This window comes from Haemaphysalis longicornis, unplaced genomic scaffold, assembly GCF_048455015.1.
Source record: "Haemaphysalis longicornis isolate Haplotype H1 unplaced genomic scaffold, Haemaphysalis longicornis Haplotype H1 scaffold_13, whole genome shotgun sequence".
Lineage (NCBI taxonomy): Eukaryota > Metazoa > Arthropoda > Arachnida > Ixodida > Ixodidae > Haemaphysalis > Haemaphysalis longicornis.
Window position 1 is genome coordinate 65,296,196 of NW_027526233.1, and position 17,957 is coordinate 65,314,152.

Below are 17,957 nucleotides of genomic sequence, written 5' to 3' on the forward strand. Positions count from 1 at the left end.
AAGTTAGACCTAGCTAAGATAACCAGCTGCGCTCAATCCTCAGTCTTGCATCTCTACCGTGAAAGGAGGTCTAATTTCGGGATTTCGATACGGGGGGCAGGCGTACGTCGATTCAGGGGTCGGATATGATTTATTCTCTTTGACCCCTTTTGTAGGTCGCACCTGCCCCGTTGACTCATTTGGTGATGCATTGAGATGCCCAGTCCGAAGACATGGGTTCCACCCCGGGCTCGACGTCCCATGGTTTTTGTGGAGGCCAAAAACAAAGAAAAACGCCCGTGCATCCAATCGTCTGCCCCCATTATAACCCCACGTGCTTCAGAGTGCATTCGGTGTGCAACATAGCCTACGTGGAGAGTCGCGGCGCTAAGTCATTCGAGTTCCATGTTTAGCAGTGTAAAATATGGCTAAATAGAAATCATGTCAAAGGTATTTATTTCTTTCCGTGTAAACGCGTTGGTAGTTTCACGGTGTGACTAACTTTAAAACACAATTGATGGAGAAGAGTGTCGCATGTAAACTAAAATGGCAGCTAGATTAAACGTACCAAAAAGAAAGGTCTTATAAAAGATTGCCATCCATCGGTCCAAAACAGCTAGATTCAAAGAAAATCGCTCGCAGAAGAGTACAAAACTAAATATCAGTTTGTAATTGGTAGCTTTAACCCTGTAACCTTGCGGTACTACAGAAGGGGTATCTGTTTCCTTTTTTTCAGATACTTCGCACATCCCCTGTGTGTGTGTGTGGGGGGGGGGGGAGAGATTTGAATAGTGCTCGGCAGGCAGCATCCCGGCCAGGGAAATGACAATACAAATCTGCGCAAATTTTCCTTTTCGATGAGATGTCAGGTGTAGTCCTCATCAACGAAACTCCGACATACATATTTCAGCATAAATGCCACAGTAAGTAACTATCTACTGCTTTGTCTTAGAGAAAAAGGTTTTTATTGTCTCCCTTCAACGCCTAGTGCAATACAGGCAAGGATGACTGGTAGCCTGGTTAACGGTTGTGATGAATTTCCAGTGTTAATACTGCATCACACGCCTTCTCACTTCCTTGTACGTCTCTATTATCACGGACGCAGTAGCGCCCATTTTGTAATAATCATTGCGTGTTGTAAGAAGCGAAATGATCGGTAACAATGATGGCGAGTTCAGTGGGGCCAGCAGAAGGGCGTGCGTTAAGACGTCGACCGGTTTCTGTAGGCACCATGCTCGAAGTGCTGCCTCCAGTGTTGGTCACACTCTGCGCCACGATAATCGCGGATATCTGTGTAGTTTCCAGGAGCCAGCACCACTGATACTGGATTCCGTTCGCTGTACTCGGGCCACGTCTTGTTTCCTGGTAGCTCGGGGTACCTGCAAAAGAGGCAATTTTTCGAACCCTTCTCACATTGGTGAAGCGAAGCCAACTACGATCTTCATTTTTAATGCTATGTATTCCGAATGTCCGCTAAATAAAATACTTGTACATCAAAGTTGTATAAAGAAAACTCTGCCTTGTCTACCAAAACCAGGAATATATTTTTTAGTCAATTTGTAACAACGTATAGTGTGTGAAACTTCCGTGTTCTAATATATAGGAGAAGCCGGCCAACATAACAAAACAAATTTTGTATCCAATGAACACAAAAAATATCAAGGCGTTCATCAAGGAGTTTACTTCTGCATCCGTCATAAATAACCATTGTTTTGGCGCTTCTTGCCCTAGGTGGCCTGCGCCATAAACATCCAACCATCATCATCATTGATCAAGGCCACAGTTCTGTGTAGCTCCCACATTTTATTTTTCTTGCTAAGTAGGCAATGTCAAGAAATAAATAACCTGCCTCCGCGGTTCCTCTATTGGGGCCGCAAAAACAATTCTTCCAGAGCAGTCTGAAATGAACATCTAAGTGCAGTGCATTACTGCGTATCCCTCCACTAAACTTCGGACCAGGCAACCATTGATTTTAGGCAAGGAACTCCTAAATTTATTCCATTACCTGGCCCTTTAACAACAAATTTCATGTCATGGAAGGTGTCTGTTTCTAAGCTCCAAAAACACATGGTTTCACTGGGGACTACTGGGAACACAGGATGTGAATGTTGTCGGATGTAAACGCAGTATAAAAACCATACGTGGATCCGGCATTACCAACGTCACCACTACGCCTGCGAACACATCTTTACGAAGTCAGGTGTACTCACGACCAGGAATTTCTTTACAACTCTTCTTTTAAGCAGCTTGAAAAACCATCGATTCATACCATTTTCGAGGAAAGAAATGCAACCTATATAAAACCATTACGCTTACGTTTACACGCATTACTTTAGCTTAAAAAAGGCACCCGCCTTGCAAGCCCCATTTTCGTTCCACACCAACCTCAACCAAATTCAAAATCTGCTTTTACAGCCGACCGTTTAGTCCTTTTGGTCGGAAAAGTTTGTGTCGTAAACAAAATACACAGGCAGGACCCAGTAGCTCTCAACCAAGACGCGGTGTGCACGCACCAGGCTTGTAAAGAATGAATCATAGAGCTTAGTATCCATGTAAAAAATGAAAGAGCTCACACTGATGCGCGAGCCATAAAGGTAGCGAAGCTCTACGCAACAATAGCGTTTTTCCTCTTTTTCTCCTCACGGCATTGTATAGGTTTCGCCGCTGTACGAGAGACCGCAGCTGGATGTTCGTATTCCTCTACCGCACACAATTCTGCGCCTGACGTAGCCTTGTGGCTGTCCTTCGTGGCACACGATTATCGCTGCTGCAGTGGCCTCCTCGCCTTCCACCGCCACGTGCCGCACGCAGGTCCCGCGCAAGTCTCCTATGCCTCCTCGCCTAGTTCTACACTGCCGCTTATATCTCCCCGCCGTCGGGCCGCGGCTCCGTTCCTTGCGCTTGCAGAAGGAGGTGTGGTTTGACCTCTAGCGCTCAAGGGCAAACCTGGTTACCCCGCGAAGATTGGCCGAGAAAGCGTAGTGTAGCGTGCGCCATAAAAACACAAAACAAGCGACAAAACCTCATGATGGATGATAAGGCGCCTCTGAACAATGGGACCCCGTGCACCCCATATATGTGCCTGTTAAAATTTAGGTTTACAGCTGCTGTCGTAAATGAGGGTTGACATGTGAACTGCCGGGCACAGCCCCACATCCTTTTATAGCTTGGGCTGGCCCGCACATGTAAGCAGTTCCTTAAGAAAATAGGGATTATTCGATTGTGAGCGCATGCGTCCAGCTAGGTAAGACACAGCAGTTCTCACCTAAGACACTGAGTGCAGACATCAGACTAGGTAGGACCCAGAATTTGCAGCCAGATAAGCCCAGTACTAGGGACAAGCCAGCCGAGACGACGAGGAACATGTTATACCCTCCCTATCAGCATGTGCACTTGTTTACAACTGCTGAGCTGGACATCCATTTTAGCAAGGCCTGATGGCAGGAATTTTTAACGAGGTTCCAGAAGACAGTCTTGAATAATTAAAACAAAACTGGTGTCCCCTCCTTGTTTAGTTCCGTTGCTGTTGTTTCGCAATGACGAAATTTCGATTTCGCATTACAGAAAAAAGGCAAAATTCAGATTCATTTAAGGACGCTGTCGAGACGCTGTAAACTATTTACGTGTTCTCTATGGGAACGCATCTTTGCGATAGGTATACTAATATTGATATTGGTGTATCAGCCGAAAGCGGCTGAATGCAGCAGTAGTCGTCACAGCCCAATGAACCTGATTTTTAAAGTGAGAAGTGCGCCCGGGTGGGTTCAGGTCGCAGCAAAAAAAAAAAAAAAAAACATTGGTCGATCGTCCTTGACTTTACGACGGCTCTGGCGCCAAGCGGTGTATATGTGAAAGACGTGTCTTTAATAGGAAAGATAAATTTGTAATTGTTACAAAAAACTCGATATTCTAGAGAAACACGTGTACTGGCAAAAATGTTTGCACATTTTTGCATATATATATACCGTTGCATACACCGTTGCATATATACCGCGTCTGAGGCGTTCATTCTTCAGTCACGTAAGTGGCAGTAGTTCATTATATTTTGGTCCAAGGCTCCTGTGCGTGGCGGCAACGCTGCTTAACTATGTGAGATGGAGGGGACTTTCTTTTAGGCCATTGCCCAGGCACCAGTTTCTACGACCTATCAAGAGTGTTTGAGTTCCTGGAAATCCCGTTGTGGTATCTTTGCACCCTCAGCAACAAGTACATTGACCGTGGCTCTGTAGGCGGTTGCCCACTGCTGGTAGCGTTGAGATTATAAATTCCCCATATGTAAAAGCCACCAGTAGTAACATTTACCGAGGGCATTCGTATGCCTCTTATTTATGTAAGGAGCTTCTGGTACTACAGTAAGAATAGCGGATAAATAATAATGAACACTGATGAGCACAAAAAACCGTAACCGTTAGATAAGACGTCTAACGGGTTGATATTATAGATGCCTGAGCGTCTTTAACGACTTCTAATTATGCTAGGATGGTCAGTGGGCAAGTGAATCTTCCACTTCGAGGACTGTTCTGATAGCCTGGACTCTTCCGTTTTCTCGCACGAAATAAGACCTTCCTTGTAACACCGTTGTTCTCGATGGAGGTATCAAGGGCAGGGGAGCTACGGTAACCCGCACATGCACGCAGAGCCACGAACGCATTTAAAATGTCACCGTGCACTAGAAGTATTCCTATATTAACAAAATGGAAGACTCACTCAGAAAACATGGAGATGGCAGCTAGCGGTCATGAAGAGAGGGAAAGAAACTGGGAAATTACTTTGCTCTGATTTACCTTGAGCGGAATAGTACCTGTCCCGTCGTTGTAGGCTCGCGTCCATCCTGGGGTACACGTTCTGACCGCTTCTATTTTTCCAGCATTTGAAGACCCCTATTGTCTCACAAGAAACATACAAACAGCTTTACCTACGCATGTCTTAACATTCGTGAAACACTGCCTTCTGTTGCGTCTATGAAAGATCCTCTTATGCCGAAATATTATCAACTGTACACATAGAAAGTAGTTCAGAGGAGATAGTCATCCAACCGGTAATGACAGAAGAAGTAAGGAAAGCTTTAAAAGAAAAGAAAGGGGGAAGGCATCTGTTGAGGATCAGATAACAGCAGACCTCTTGAAGGATGGCGGGCAAATTGTACTAGTAAAACTGGCAAACCTGTACACGTAATGCCTAATGACCGTGAGTGTACCGGAATCTTGGGAGAAAGCGAGCATAATCCTAATCCATGAGAAAGGTGACATGAAGGACTTGAAAAATTACAGGCCGATAAGCTTGCTGTCATTTGTCTACAAGGTACTTACCAAGGTAATCGCTAACAGAATTTCTACCACCTTAGATTTTGGTCATCCTAATGAACAAGCAGGGTTCACGAAAGGCTATTCAACAATGGACCATATTCACACAATCAATCCGGTGATAGAGAAGTGCGCAGAGTATTCTGAACCCCTATATATAGCCTCCATAGATTATGAGAAAGCAATTGACTCGGTCGAAACCTCAGCAGTCATTAAGGCATTACGGAACCAGGGTGTAACTTAAATTGAGACCGACTCAGTGGGAAATGAAGCGGAACATGATAGGTGTAACAATAAGGGACAAGAAGAGAGCGGAGTGGGTCAGGAAAAAAAAAGTGTGTTAAGGACATATTAGTAGAAATTAAGAAGAAGAAATGGACGCGGGCAGGGCATGTAAAGCGAAGGCAAGATAACCGTTGGTTATTAATGGTAACAGAGTGGATCCCTAGAGAAGGCAAGCGTGGCAGGGGGCGGCAGAAAGTTAGATGGGCAGATGAGATCAAGAAGTTTGCGGGGATAAATTGTTCGCAGTTAGCACAGGACCGGGATAATTGGAGATTAATGGGAGAGGCATTTTCTCTGCAACGGGTGTAGATAGAATGATGATGATGCTGAGGATGATGATGATATACATAGCGGAGACAATATTCTAGCTATTTGTGTTATGCTGGCAGACGCGTTCACTAAAGATGGAACAAAGCTGTAATTACCATGCTTAAAATAGCTCGCAAGAACTTGTATGCCCACCTGGACGTGCGAGAGCATTGCCAAAGCTGTAGGTGTCCCGCTATGCATTTGTACTTTTCGCGAGTAAAAGATAACCACGGCGGTCAGATTTTGCGATCTCTTTATGTTATTCTGTCAACACAACGAGTTGAAAAGGGCTCCAAGCCGGTGAGACACTGAGAATACTATGGAGATCTTTCTTCGCAATGCTGACAATGATGTTATAAAGAAAGCATGTCGAAACGCGGCTCGAAGCTGCTTCGGCCTCAACGGTGCTTGTTACTGCCGAAAGCACTCCTACGTCCTGTAGGATCAACTGTGCAACGAGTGCGTCTGGCAAAAAAGGAAAAAATGTAAATGGCAGCGGCGATTTCTCGCACTGATGGGCAACAATCGAACGACTTGCAGCAGATACAGCTGTTCGATACAGCACACGTGAAAACTGAGACTACAACACTAAGCAACATGGACACCATATACAATGGACACGCTAGAGATGCAGCGCTGATGACTTCTTAAAGCCGGTGGGACGCTTGCGCATCAGCCCGAACTTAATGATCAAAGGGAAGACTGACAGAATTCTGATGCACACCTAAAGGCCCACGTTCAAGCCTTCAAGTATTAGTTTCTTCAAAATTATTTTATTCAAAATTCTTTCTTTCTTCGTTTGGCATGACTGAAAAAAAAATACCTACTACCTGCGGAAAGATGAATCAACGCCCTCTTCCAACCAAGAGATTTGGATTATTAACCAAAACCTAGATTTCTCACATCTTTTCTGATTTTCCTTTTTAATCCTAGCCTAAGCGTACAGTGGTTGATGCAATACACCTAAGGTAATCGTTCATGGCATGCACTAGGGGAATATATACAACCCACACATTCGGCAATCTGGCTGATATTTTTGCAAATCAGGGCCACTCTTCTTAGCTAATCGTAAAAGGCTAACTACGGGAGTATGACTCAAGGCGTCTGAATGTTCAAGCCTGCTTTACACCTTTCTGGTGCTGAGGTCCAAGTCAAGTGACGGCGGGAGGATGGTCCTTGGCGATACTGGGAAATTTTTTGCTTGGCACTGCTCGCACTTTCACAGCACACCTCCTAAGTAACTAGAGTAGGCGTCTGTTTGCATTCTATCAAAGAACTAGCGGCAAATAAATGGGGCGACAACCCTCCACGCAGGTGTTCACACATCTAAGCTGCTCTAGTGTGTAGGTCTTCTTCATACTGTTTATTCCGTCCAGTATAGTTCGACCAAAAGATAAACTGGCATTTTGCAGAACAAATAAAGAATAACTGGTTGTTTTATAGGCTCCACGCCCATTGAAATGGTACAGGTTACTTTATATGTAGCCGACTCCAATTACAAGTACAGCCATAGACTTACTACCGAGAAATCAGATACTTCCCGCGTAACTTCTCGTGCACCCTTTAACAGGGACACTAAAAATAAAACCGAAGTTGGTCTACATAGATATATTGGCCTCCACAGAAAACGCATATTAGTTTGGGGCAGTAACTTGAAAATTATGGCGTAAATAATCAAGACATGAAGCTATAAGACGCCGAGCAGAGATGACTGAGCGGATATGGCAAGATTCACGCGACGAACAGCGGAACCGCGCACACGAGCTCTCAAATAAACACATAAAATTTTTATTTTCAAGTTATGTTTCATAAGTCGAAAACAATGATAAATGTACAGGTACAGCTCAAGGCGTGCAGACATCCGCAAGCTGCCAAGCCGCAGCGCCCGTAGCGGTTGCGATGGGTCTTGCTGGTTCGGCGTAGTCGCATGTCTGCTTTCTGCTTGTTTACATCATTGCGGCAAGTAGCGCGTTGGCGTTCCACTGTTCCGCTATTCTGTGTACAGTAATGTGCATCTGATAGAACACGTTTTCTTGCACTCACAAGTAGCGCTATCTGCGGGAACGATGTATTGCATCCAGACGAGCAGCCGAAGCTGTGTGTGTGTGTGTGTGTGTGTTTGTGTGCGTGCGTGCGTGCGTGTGTGTGCGTGTGTGTGTGTGCGTGTGCGTGTGTGTGTGCGTGTGCGTGTGTGTGTGCGCGCGTGTGTGTGTGTGTGTGTGTGTGCGGCTTCGGCCTCAACGCGCCTGCAGTGACAATGTGTTTGTATGAAACGATTTCTTGATTGTCTTGAAGTGTAACAAAATGTGTGCGTACTTAGGTAAAATGATATTTGTGTCATGTTATGCACTTGTTTTATCCATCCTGACGTCCAGGCGTTTGTTAGTGGTGGCTGGGCCGTTCGTGAAAGCTCTACATACACTTTTCGTAGAAGAGCGAATAGGCAACTCACTTCGGAAAACATTCAACAGATGGCGGAATAAGCTTTAACATATCGCGACGAGAAGAACTTAGCCTTTCACGGTGTTGCAAGCAAAATTAACATATGGCACCCCGTAGTTAAGCTGAGTGCATAGAAGCGACTAAAACCTGACTATCCTTAGGGAGAATGCAAATCAAACCGGCGTCGCGGTCATTGTTCTCGCTGGAATAGCCCTGTCCGGAAGATGTTTTGTGGGTAAAGTAAAAAGCCGTGCAGCACATTAAAATTGTTTAACCATCATCTCACGCTCCGTGCATCACCCCGGAGCACGGAGAGTAGCATGTAACGGAAGCGTGAGCGGAACAAGTTATTTTGTCGTATGCGATAAGTGCTCGATCCTTGGCTCCTTGCGGCGGCTCGCTCGGTAGGTTTTAGTTTTCCTGCTAGACCACACCACTGTCTCAATCGCTTGTGGAATCCGTTGACGTAACGAGAAACGTCATGAATTCGCGCGAGGAATGAAGTGTCTTTATTTGGTAAGTTCTCGGCAACTAAAGCACATTTCGCCGCAGATAAAGCGCTGAGAGGGCTTTGGGGTAGTCGAACTTTCGTTTGAACCCGACTTGCTGTTTGCCTTCAGTGTCCCTTTAACTAAAGTTTCTCATACATGTATATGCACAAAGAACTTGGCATATACTATACCCACGCTGCCCGTAAATTGAGTCGGCGAAATCGGCACCTGCACGTACGTACATCAAGATTTAGTATCTTTTTTGTTCCGTACCAACACTAGTTCCGGAATAAGCAGGTTAGAAAAAAAGGAAACCATTGCCCATCTGTGGCCGGAACTGAGTGTCTCCAGCACACCTAGCCCGCCTTGCGAAAAAGGAGTCGCGGTATAATGTATTAATTATTAGTGTTTTCTTTTGTTAAAAATATTATATTATAGTGATCGTTAACACTTTATGGAAGTAACGGAAGTGTTGCAAAAATACAGTAAATCGTAGTTCCTTATACGTAATCCACTTCGTGGTTTGTGTTACGTACAAGGCTACGCCTATGACGTATTTCTTCGAAAGGTTTTTATGAGCTTTTGATTCGCACTACATAATTAAAGAATCAATAGAGATTGCAAAACCGCCCTCTCAACTGTGGAAGATGTCCGTTTTGGGGACACGACTGTAGCAGATTATTTCGTTAAAGAATTACAGAGGGCCCTTCCTGCCCCAACTGCGACCAACCGGAATCCAAAGAACATTCTTTCTCAAGCTACACTGTAGAGCGGTTCCAGAGTCCCTCATTACATTGAAGGACTCTGGCATTGGTGTTGGCGCGTCATACACCTTTACGCTCCACATTTGCGGCGCGGACTGTACCAACTGAGAGACCACTGCCCTGGTGCTCCCCTAGGCAGACTATTCACAGTAACTGGCGATTATGTACTGTGGCGTGATTGCTGCGTGGCCATAGCACAGAATCGCATGCTACGCATGCAGTGGCCTTTGCTTTTCTATTGCCGTCAACACCTCGTCACCTTTCGGGATGGTGAGTTGGCCGTGCTAAGTGAGGAATGGTTTCTGCAACAGTGGGCCACCCCTTTTTTAAAGTTGTCGAAATAAGGGGTTATTATTCATGCCAGTTTTCATACCGGCGTCCTTCGGGATATTCGTTGTAACAATTGGTTATTCGGTTATACTGTGGCGCAATATGTGGTAGTTATTGCACAATATTTGTTGTGGCATCAACACCATCCTTGCGGCGTATATTGCTGCATTCTTGAAAGCAGTGTTTTGCACCCTTGTTTTCAAGGCATGTTAATCAATTGAGTGTAACTAACTTAATTTTTGGCATGTTTATTTTTGTTTTGTAATCAACTTGAAATTATTTGTCTTTCTGTAAGTGTCTGCACATGCTAGCCTTCGGCCTCTTTCAGTTTTGTTACAAAGACGCTAACACAAACGACAATTGGGCATATAAAATGGCAGTGATCGAGGAAACACTGCGCATACGGGGAAGCTTGAAAGAAACTATAAGAGAACGCTAGCCATCGGCAAAGACCGGATGTACTCACACAGACATGAATAGGGTAATATAACGCATAACTTGGAAGAGATAATATAGGTAGCAGAACGATTCTACACCATGTGATCCCCGTCTAGTGGTAGCCATCGGTGTAAAAAAAGCATTCGACTGGGTACTTCGTGAGGCAATTATCCAAGGCGCATGCAACCGAGGACTGGACGGAAAGCCACTCGCCTTTGTGCAAAATTTCCCGGGAGACCGCCACTAAGGAGTACGAGTTGGCGACACACTCGGCCCAAAAACTGCCAGCTGCGTCGGAGTACCTCAAGGTTCAGACTTATCGCCAACGCTATTTAATATCGTCATGGCTGACCTTCCCCCACTCCTGGGTGAGATTAAAGGCTCACGTTTCACGATCTATGCCGATGACATTACGCTTTGGACAAAGGGAGGTTCTATAGGCGGACAATAACAAGCAATGCAGCAAGGTCCGAACACAATCTCTTCTTTCTTAGCAGAGGTAGGAGTCGCTCCATCTCTAGAGCAGACTGTTTTTGTAGTAGTGGCAAACAAACGGCTACACAAACAAAACATGAAGAGCCAGTTTAAGTTCACCATGGATGGAGTACAAATTGAAGAACGACCTACTGTCCACATTCTCGGGATGGGGGAGCCACCACGTGGCTCAAGAAATTGACCGCTAGGTGGAAAAGAACCCTTGCCCTGATCCGTCGGGTTACTTCGAAAAAGTGGGGCGACGATGAACGCGTTCTTCGCATTTTGGTAAACGGCCTGTTGGTTCCAAAGGTGAAGTACGGGTATGACTTTTATAGACTCAAAAAAACAAGGAGAGGCTGTAAAACCACGAGGCTGTAAAACCATGAGGCTGTTAAGGCTGTAATACCTTAACCACGAAGCCATGCGAGTTGTATCTGGTCTTTCTCGCTTCACAATGGTTTGTAATCTCAACCTCCACTCAGGGATGAACACCATTGAAGACAGAGCTGAAAGCTTAGAAGCCTCACAATTACTACGCCTCGAAAGCACTCAAGCCGGCAGGGCCATTCTACCTCAACTTGGTCACTCGCTGGCCACGAAGCCTCCGATCTACCAACCGCCTTAACCATGGAAGCAAATACCCATCGTTTATCACCGGCCCATGCCAAAAAACACAAGCACAGCACATCCTACACGTCGCCAACGAGCAGCAACGACACACCTGAAAGAGATGCAGTGTACCGACGACGACGTAGGGGTGCGCAGGATTTACACTGACGCAGCTCGTCAAGATGATTAGGTCGTCATAGCATGGTACTGCGACAAGACCAAAACTAAAGTCAAGGCTATCCGGGGTACTTCATCTGTGAAGGAAGCGGAACTGAGGGCCTTACTACTAGCGACGGAAGAAGCGCACAGAATTGCCGCCACAAGCCGAACTGAGGCACCAACCACTTTCTTTCTCTACACGGAATCCAAAAAGCCGTGAGAGAATGCGGAAAAAATAACACGCGCAGTCGGACGGTTGCAAGAATTCGTGCAGTCGCAAGAGACCTTCGACAAGTCGAGTCGGCCGCACAATTAAAATTCGCTGGGTCCCTGGCCATTGTGTCGCCTCGCGACGATGAACGACGAACGACGAACGAGACAAGGCAGCCTTCTGGAACGCAGTGCGAATCGGTTTATTCAGCCGTAGATTATATGCTTATATAGCGTGGGTTGGGGAAAAGGGGAAAAGCAGAAAGGCACGCCTCGTGCCTAGCAAACATAAGGGGCACATTCGCGTCTATCTTATCGCACCGATACATCCTTCTCCTTAAAGGAAACCAAGCGGGACACCGATGGTCTAGGGCATTTGATTGAACTACGAATCATATCGAAGACGCTGTGGGGGCTGCCTCTGTCGAGCCGATCTTCGTGGAGAAGTGTGCAATTTTGCGTAGTAGTCAGGGCTGCGCTCTGCTGTGAAGTTAGGCACCACGCTAGAGGCAAACCTGATAGAGTGTCTTCATGTATTCTGCCGTCGTCTCGTCGTCTGATAAACTGCCTTGGTCGAAGGGTTCATTCGTCGGTAGCAGATGCTGCCTGTTCTTGCGGAGAAATCTGTTGTCTTCCGTAACAACCTGGTAGGACCTCGGATGAACCTCTGTGACGACCTTCGCTTTTGCATCCCAGGATCCCTTTTTGATTCGCACCACCTGTCCCCTTTCGAGAGGTGGAAGGGGGCCTCTTGACCGGTCGTTCTGTACATGTTTTAGCACTGGAAGCGCTGGCTGGCTGCTGAAGTCTGGCAGAGTTGACCTCAGACGTCTTCCCTGCAGCAGTTCTCCGGGAGAGCGCCCGCCTTCCAAAGGTGTCGACCTGTAGCTTAGGAGACCGAGCCAAAAGTCGTCTTGCGCTTCTTGAGTTTTTTTCATTATTCGTTTTATCACCTGAACCCCATTTTCGGCCAGTCCATTCGAGCGCGGGAAGCCTGGGCTTGAGGTCACGTGTTCAAAGTCGTACTGCGCTGCGAACCGGGCGAACTCGCGGCTGGCAAACTAAGGTCCGTTATCGCTGCAGACGTGGGCGGGGATTCCATATCTCGCAAGTATGGCGTTCATCTTGGCGACGACCGTCTCCGATGAAGTGTCGAGCAGCTCTTCCTCCTCTGGAAAATTCGAAAGGGCATCATAAACAGCCAGATACGACTTGCCGCCGTACTGGAACAAGTCAACGCTTACTCTGTGCCATGGAAAGGCTGGTGTCTGTCTCATAATGAGAGGCTCGCTTGGTTGACTGTATGCATATCGCCTACACACACTGCATGCTCGAACCAGATTGGCTATTTCGACATTGCTCTGCGGCCAAAATACAAATCTTCGCGCCCTTGCCTTGCATTTGGCGAGGCCCATGTGGCCTTGATGAATGCGTCGCAGCGTGTCTTTCCTCATGGCTTCCGGAATTACTACCCTGCTCCCTTTCAGTGGAATTCCTTGAACGACAGAAAGTTCATACTCAAATGGTTTGAACTCCCCATTGATAGGCATACCGCGACGGAGGCACTCCATCACCTCATGCAATTAGGAGTCTTTTTCCGTTTCTTCAGCGAGCCGTATCATCGTGCTGTCACTGACGAAAGCAGCTACAATACTCACTGCATGGACCTCGACGTCATTTCCTTCCGGCGTGTCATCAGGGAGGTCAGCTGGGGCCTTCGACAGCATATCGGCAAGAACGAGTTGCTTGCCTGGAACGTATTGCACCACGAAGTCATATTTTAGCAATCTTAGAAAAAACCGTTGTAGTCTGGGTGGCATTTCACTTATCGCTTTCTGGGCGATTGCGAGTAGCGGTCTATGGTCCGTTTCTAAGGTCGTCTTGCGGCCGTAGATAAAGTAATGAAACTTTTCACACCCGAAGGTTGTAGCCAGTGCCTCTTTCTCTATCTGAGAATAGCGCTGTTCAGCTGATGTGACCTTTCGCGATGCGTATGCCACCGGACGCCAGTTATGGTCATGACGCTGCAGTAGTGCCGAACCTACTCCGCTTATTGACGCATCTGACGTCACTTTGGTTTCCTTGGTTGGGTCGAATATCGCCAGCAGTGGCCCTTTGCAAAGAGCTTCGCAAATTTCTTGCCATTATTTTGCGTGGTTAGGTGTCCACTCAAATATTGCGTCACGCTTGGTTAAGCTGCGCAATGCTGACGTTTTGTCGGCCAGAAAAGGAATGTATTTTGAAAAATAGTTTGCGACACCGAGCAAACGCTGCCCCCCGAGCTTGTCCGAGGGAACAGACATCTGTCTTACGCTATCCAGAAAGGCACGGTTGGGTTTGATTCCGTCACCAGATATGACATCACCCAGAAATTCAATTTCCTGGATGGCTACTGTGCATTTGTCGGCGTTAAAGGTTAGGCCCGCCCGTTTTGCTGTTTCGAGCACTGCCCTTAAGCGCTGATCATGCTGCTCGCGTGACTCCCCACAGACCAAAATATCATCGACATAGACGTGAACGCCGGGCAGAGAGTCGAAAATTTCGCACAAGATCTTTTGAAAAACTTCCGATGCGGACGAGATGCCGAACGGCAGCCTCAAGAACCTGTATCTGCCAAAAGGGGTGGCAAAGCAGCAAATCTTTGAAGTTTCATCGTCGAGAGGGATTTGGTGAAACCCGGCCTTAGCGTCAAGGCGAGTGAATACCTTTGCGCCGGACAGCTCTGCTTCTATGTGGTCGCGGCTCGGCATTTCGTAGTGTTCTCTTTTTAGGCACGCATTGATTCTTCTCGGGTCCATGCATACTCTAAGGCTCCCGTCTTTCTTTTTAACGATAACCAAGGGACTCACCGGGTCTGTGTGTTCGTTTTCTTTGACTATGATGCTGGCTTGTTCCATGCGTCCCAATTCTTTGCGCAGAGGCTCTTTCAACGCCAACGGAACCCTTCGAGCTGCCTGCACCACGGGAATGGCGTCGTCCCGAAGCTTCATTTTGTACTGACGTTGCACGCAACCGGTGCCTTTGAAAATGTCGTTGAACTCTTGTACCAGTTCTTCAGAGCTGTTTGTCGCCACTAAGTCCACGTTACGAGCCAGCAAACCTTGCAGGCCCAGCAACGCCTGTCGGCCCTTTTTGACGATGAAAAATCTTGAACGCTGCACTGCTCGCCAATGGTCACTTCAACGCTGATAACACCAACGTGTTTGATTTCGCACCCGCTGTACGACCGCAGAATTGAACGACTGTGCTTGAGGGGCGGCTTCGGTTGCATCTTCTTGTAGACGGACAAAGGAAGAAGATTCGCCTGGGATCCGGTGTCCACTTTGAGGGCTACTTGTACGCCTCTGATGCCCGTCTTCACGATCCACTCTCGCTGCCTTCCCACGCTGTTGACGCCGATATCAAGGACGTCAAAGTCTTCGTCGTCGCTTTTTAGCTCACCGACTTGTTCAGGCCTGCGGCAACAGGCAGCGAAGTGGTTTTTACCCTGACATGCCCTACAAGTTTTGCCATATGCGGGGCAGCGTCGCGGCTTGTGAAGCCGGCCACATCTGGAGCACTTGACTTTCTCGAGTGCGGCACCGTCATACTGTTTTTTCTGCTGCATAGCTCGGTTCACTGGATGCACTTGCATTTCTTTGGTCACCCATGCATCGTTCTGGATGGCTGCTGCCTGGGATGCCTTGCAGAGTTGTACCGCATTCGCCAACGTAAGTTGGTTGTCACGTAGCAGTTTCGCACGGAGGCTGTCGCTGCTTATGCCAATGACAATTTGGTCGCGAATCATGGAGTCGGTCAAGGTGCCAAAGTTGCAGAACCGCGCTTGCTTCTTCACATCTCGCAAGAAGTGCTCGAAGGTTTCTCCCTCCGACTGTGTTCTTTTCCTGAAGATGTAGCGCTCGTACACTTCATTTCTCTGAGCATCCCAGTAGTCGTCAAACTTCTTCACTACGGCCGCGTAGTTCTGGTTGTTCTCACCTTCTTGGAATGCGAAGTTGTTGTAGATTTCGATGGCCTCCTCCCCGGCAAGGCTCAGCAGCATCGCCGTTTTTGCAGCATCCGATAAGGGCTTGTCATGCGGCTGCACCACTGTGAGGTATAGCTCCAGTTTCTGCTTGAAAAGCTGCCAGTTCTTGCTTGTATCGCCGGTCGTGCGCAGTCGGTCTGGTGGAAGTTCCATTTCGTCTGGTAGCCTCTTCTGACACCATGTATCGTCTCGCGACGATGAACGACGAACGACGAACGAGGCAAGGCAGCCTTCTGGAACGCAATGTAAATCGGTTTATTCAGCCGTAGATTATATGCTTATATAGCGTGGGTTGGGGGAAAGGGGAAAAGCAGAAAGGGCACGCCTCGTGCCTAGCAAACATAAGGCGCGCATTCGCGTCTATCTTATCGCACCGATACAGCCATAAGGGCATATCGGGCAACGAGTAGGCACAGAAGGCAGCACGGGAGATACTTTCCAACCCCAATAATTGCCAGAAACCTCCGTCACGACCGACGAACGTCTTCCCTGCTCTCCAAGCGTCGACACCTCTATCTTTGGAGCTGCTGGCCGACGAGTTGGAAGAGGAAGGGAAGGACCAAGGGTATGACTACGAGGAAGCTATTGCCAAAGCACGTGCTGAGCGACGTGCAGCGCTTCGACTTCGTCTACCCGAAGAGGATGACCCTACCCCATCCGGTTATAAGGGGTGGGCAATGGTCACACTCCGACGCATTCGGACGAACACTGCCGTAACGCCGCACATCATGGCACGCTTTCGTCTACACCCCGGCGGGTACCTGCACACTCGGCGAATCACCTGACAGCCAACAAGTCGCTTACCTTGACCATCTGCTATGGAGCTGCCCTGCATTGAAGGACCAGAGAAACCGCCCAGATGCGGTCATTCCTCCTCAAGTCAGGCCACAAACGCCGCGGGAGTACACCCATCCCGAAGGGTCTACAGAACACAGGAAGATGGTCCTCGACTCTCTTCTCGTATATGTTCGTGAAGCCGCCTTACAGGACCACATTTAGTCGGGACACTCACTGCTCCCACCCCTTCCTCCAACTCCCTTCCCCCATCTCCCCCTCCGGCGATGACAAGGGCATGGCACGGAGTGTAATTAGGATGAATAAATACATATTACAACAACAAAAAAATAAAAGCTGCAAGTGACGACGGCATAGCCGTGGATCTTTTGAAGAATGGATGATATATTGTACTGGAAAAACTCACAGTTGTTACGACTGAGCGCACGACTATTCTGTCCGCGCGTACTGCAAGCTTAGCACAGTGCTGCTGTGCATTGTTGCAAAACCTACTACTACGTGCACCTACAAACTGGGCGCCTGCCTGTCAGTGGGACTCTTCGATTTACACTCTCGAACTCACCGTGGATAGTCCGCGGGTAGTCCGAGGATTTCCCAAAGCCATAGGTATACATGGGAAAATCGAATGTTGGACTGCTTGTCGGGGAGTCCGTGGTGAGTCCGAGACTGTAAATCGAAGAGGCCCAGTGACTCAAACCGTGGAAGCGAAAGCCAAGAGATCTTCAACGTGAAACTTCCCAAGGCAAATGGCCGACGTTGCAGAGACCTCCTCTCCCCCCTTGTTCAGCCTCAGCGAGCGCGGCTTCTGCCCGCCCCTCACGAACTCTGAAAACAGTGATGTGTCTGCTTGTACTATTTGCGGGCCCTGTGCACCACAGCACTGCGAAAGTCGCATGGCCGTTAAGGTTTCTGTGTAGCGCCGCAACAGCCCGCCCTTATGAACTCGGAAAGGGTGTTCTGTATGCCTGAACTATTTGCGGGTCGTGTGCACAATAGCATTGTGAAAGCCACGGAGTCGTTTCGCCTATTGTGTATAAAACCGCTCTCTCTGTGATTAGTTCGCATACGTTTTGCAGCAGCGAATCCATGCAGTCGATCACCTGGAGTCCTGCACTGTAGCCTGTCCGTGAAGGGTAGTGCTCCTGTATTGCTTCTGTCGATCTCTCGGCATGCAGTAAACCAGTTACGTTTGCTTTCGGCTTCTCATAGTCCTCACCAAGGCCGCAACCTTTGCTGGCCGCTCACCACCACGCTACCACATGCATGATGCAGTCGACTAAGTCCGGTTCGCGGACGCCTTGCCGCAATCAACATTGTACTATTTACGGAATGGTTGAAG

The 17,957-nt window shown here is 47.8% G+C and overlaps 1 protein-coding gene across 1 annotated transcript in view; it reads right to left on the reverse strand.

Moving 5' to 3' along the window:
• Positions 1 to 927: 927 nt before the first annotated feature.
• LOC144164321 (acetylcholinesterase-like) overlaps positions 928 to 17,957 on the reverse strand; it is a 45,437-nt gene continuing 28,407 nt past the window's right edge. The window contains exon 3 of the mRNA XM_077694817.1: positions 928 to 1,358. Within this exon, the coding sequence (XP_077550943.1) occupies positions 1,181 to 1,358 (178 nt within the window). The 3' untranslated portion in view covers positions 928 to 1,180. The remainder of the gene's footprint in view (positions 1,359 to 17,957) is intronic.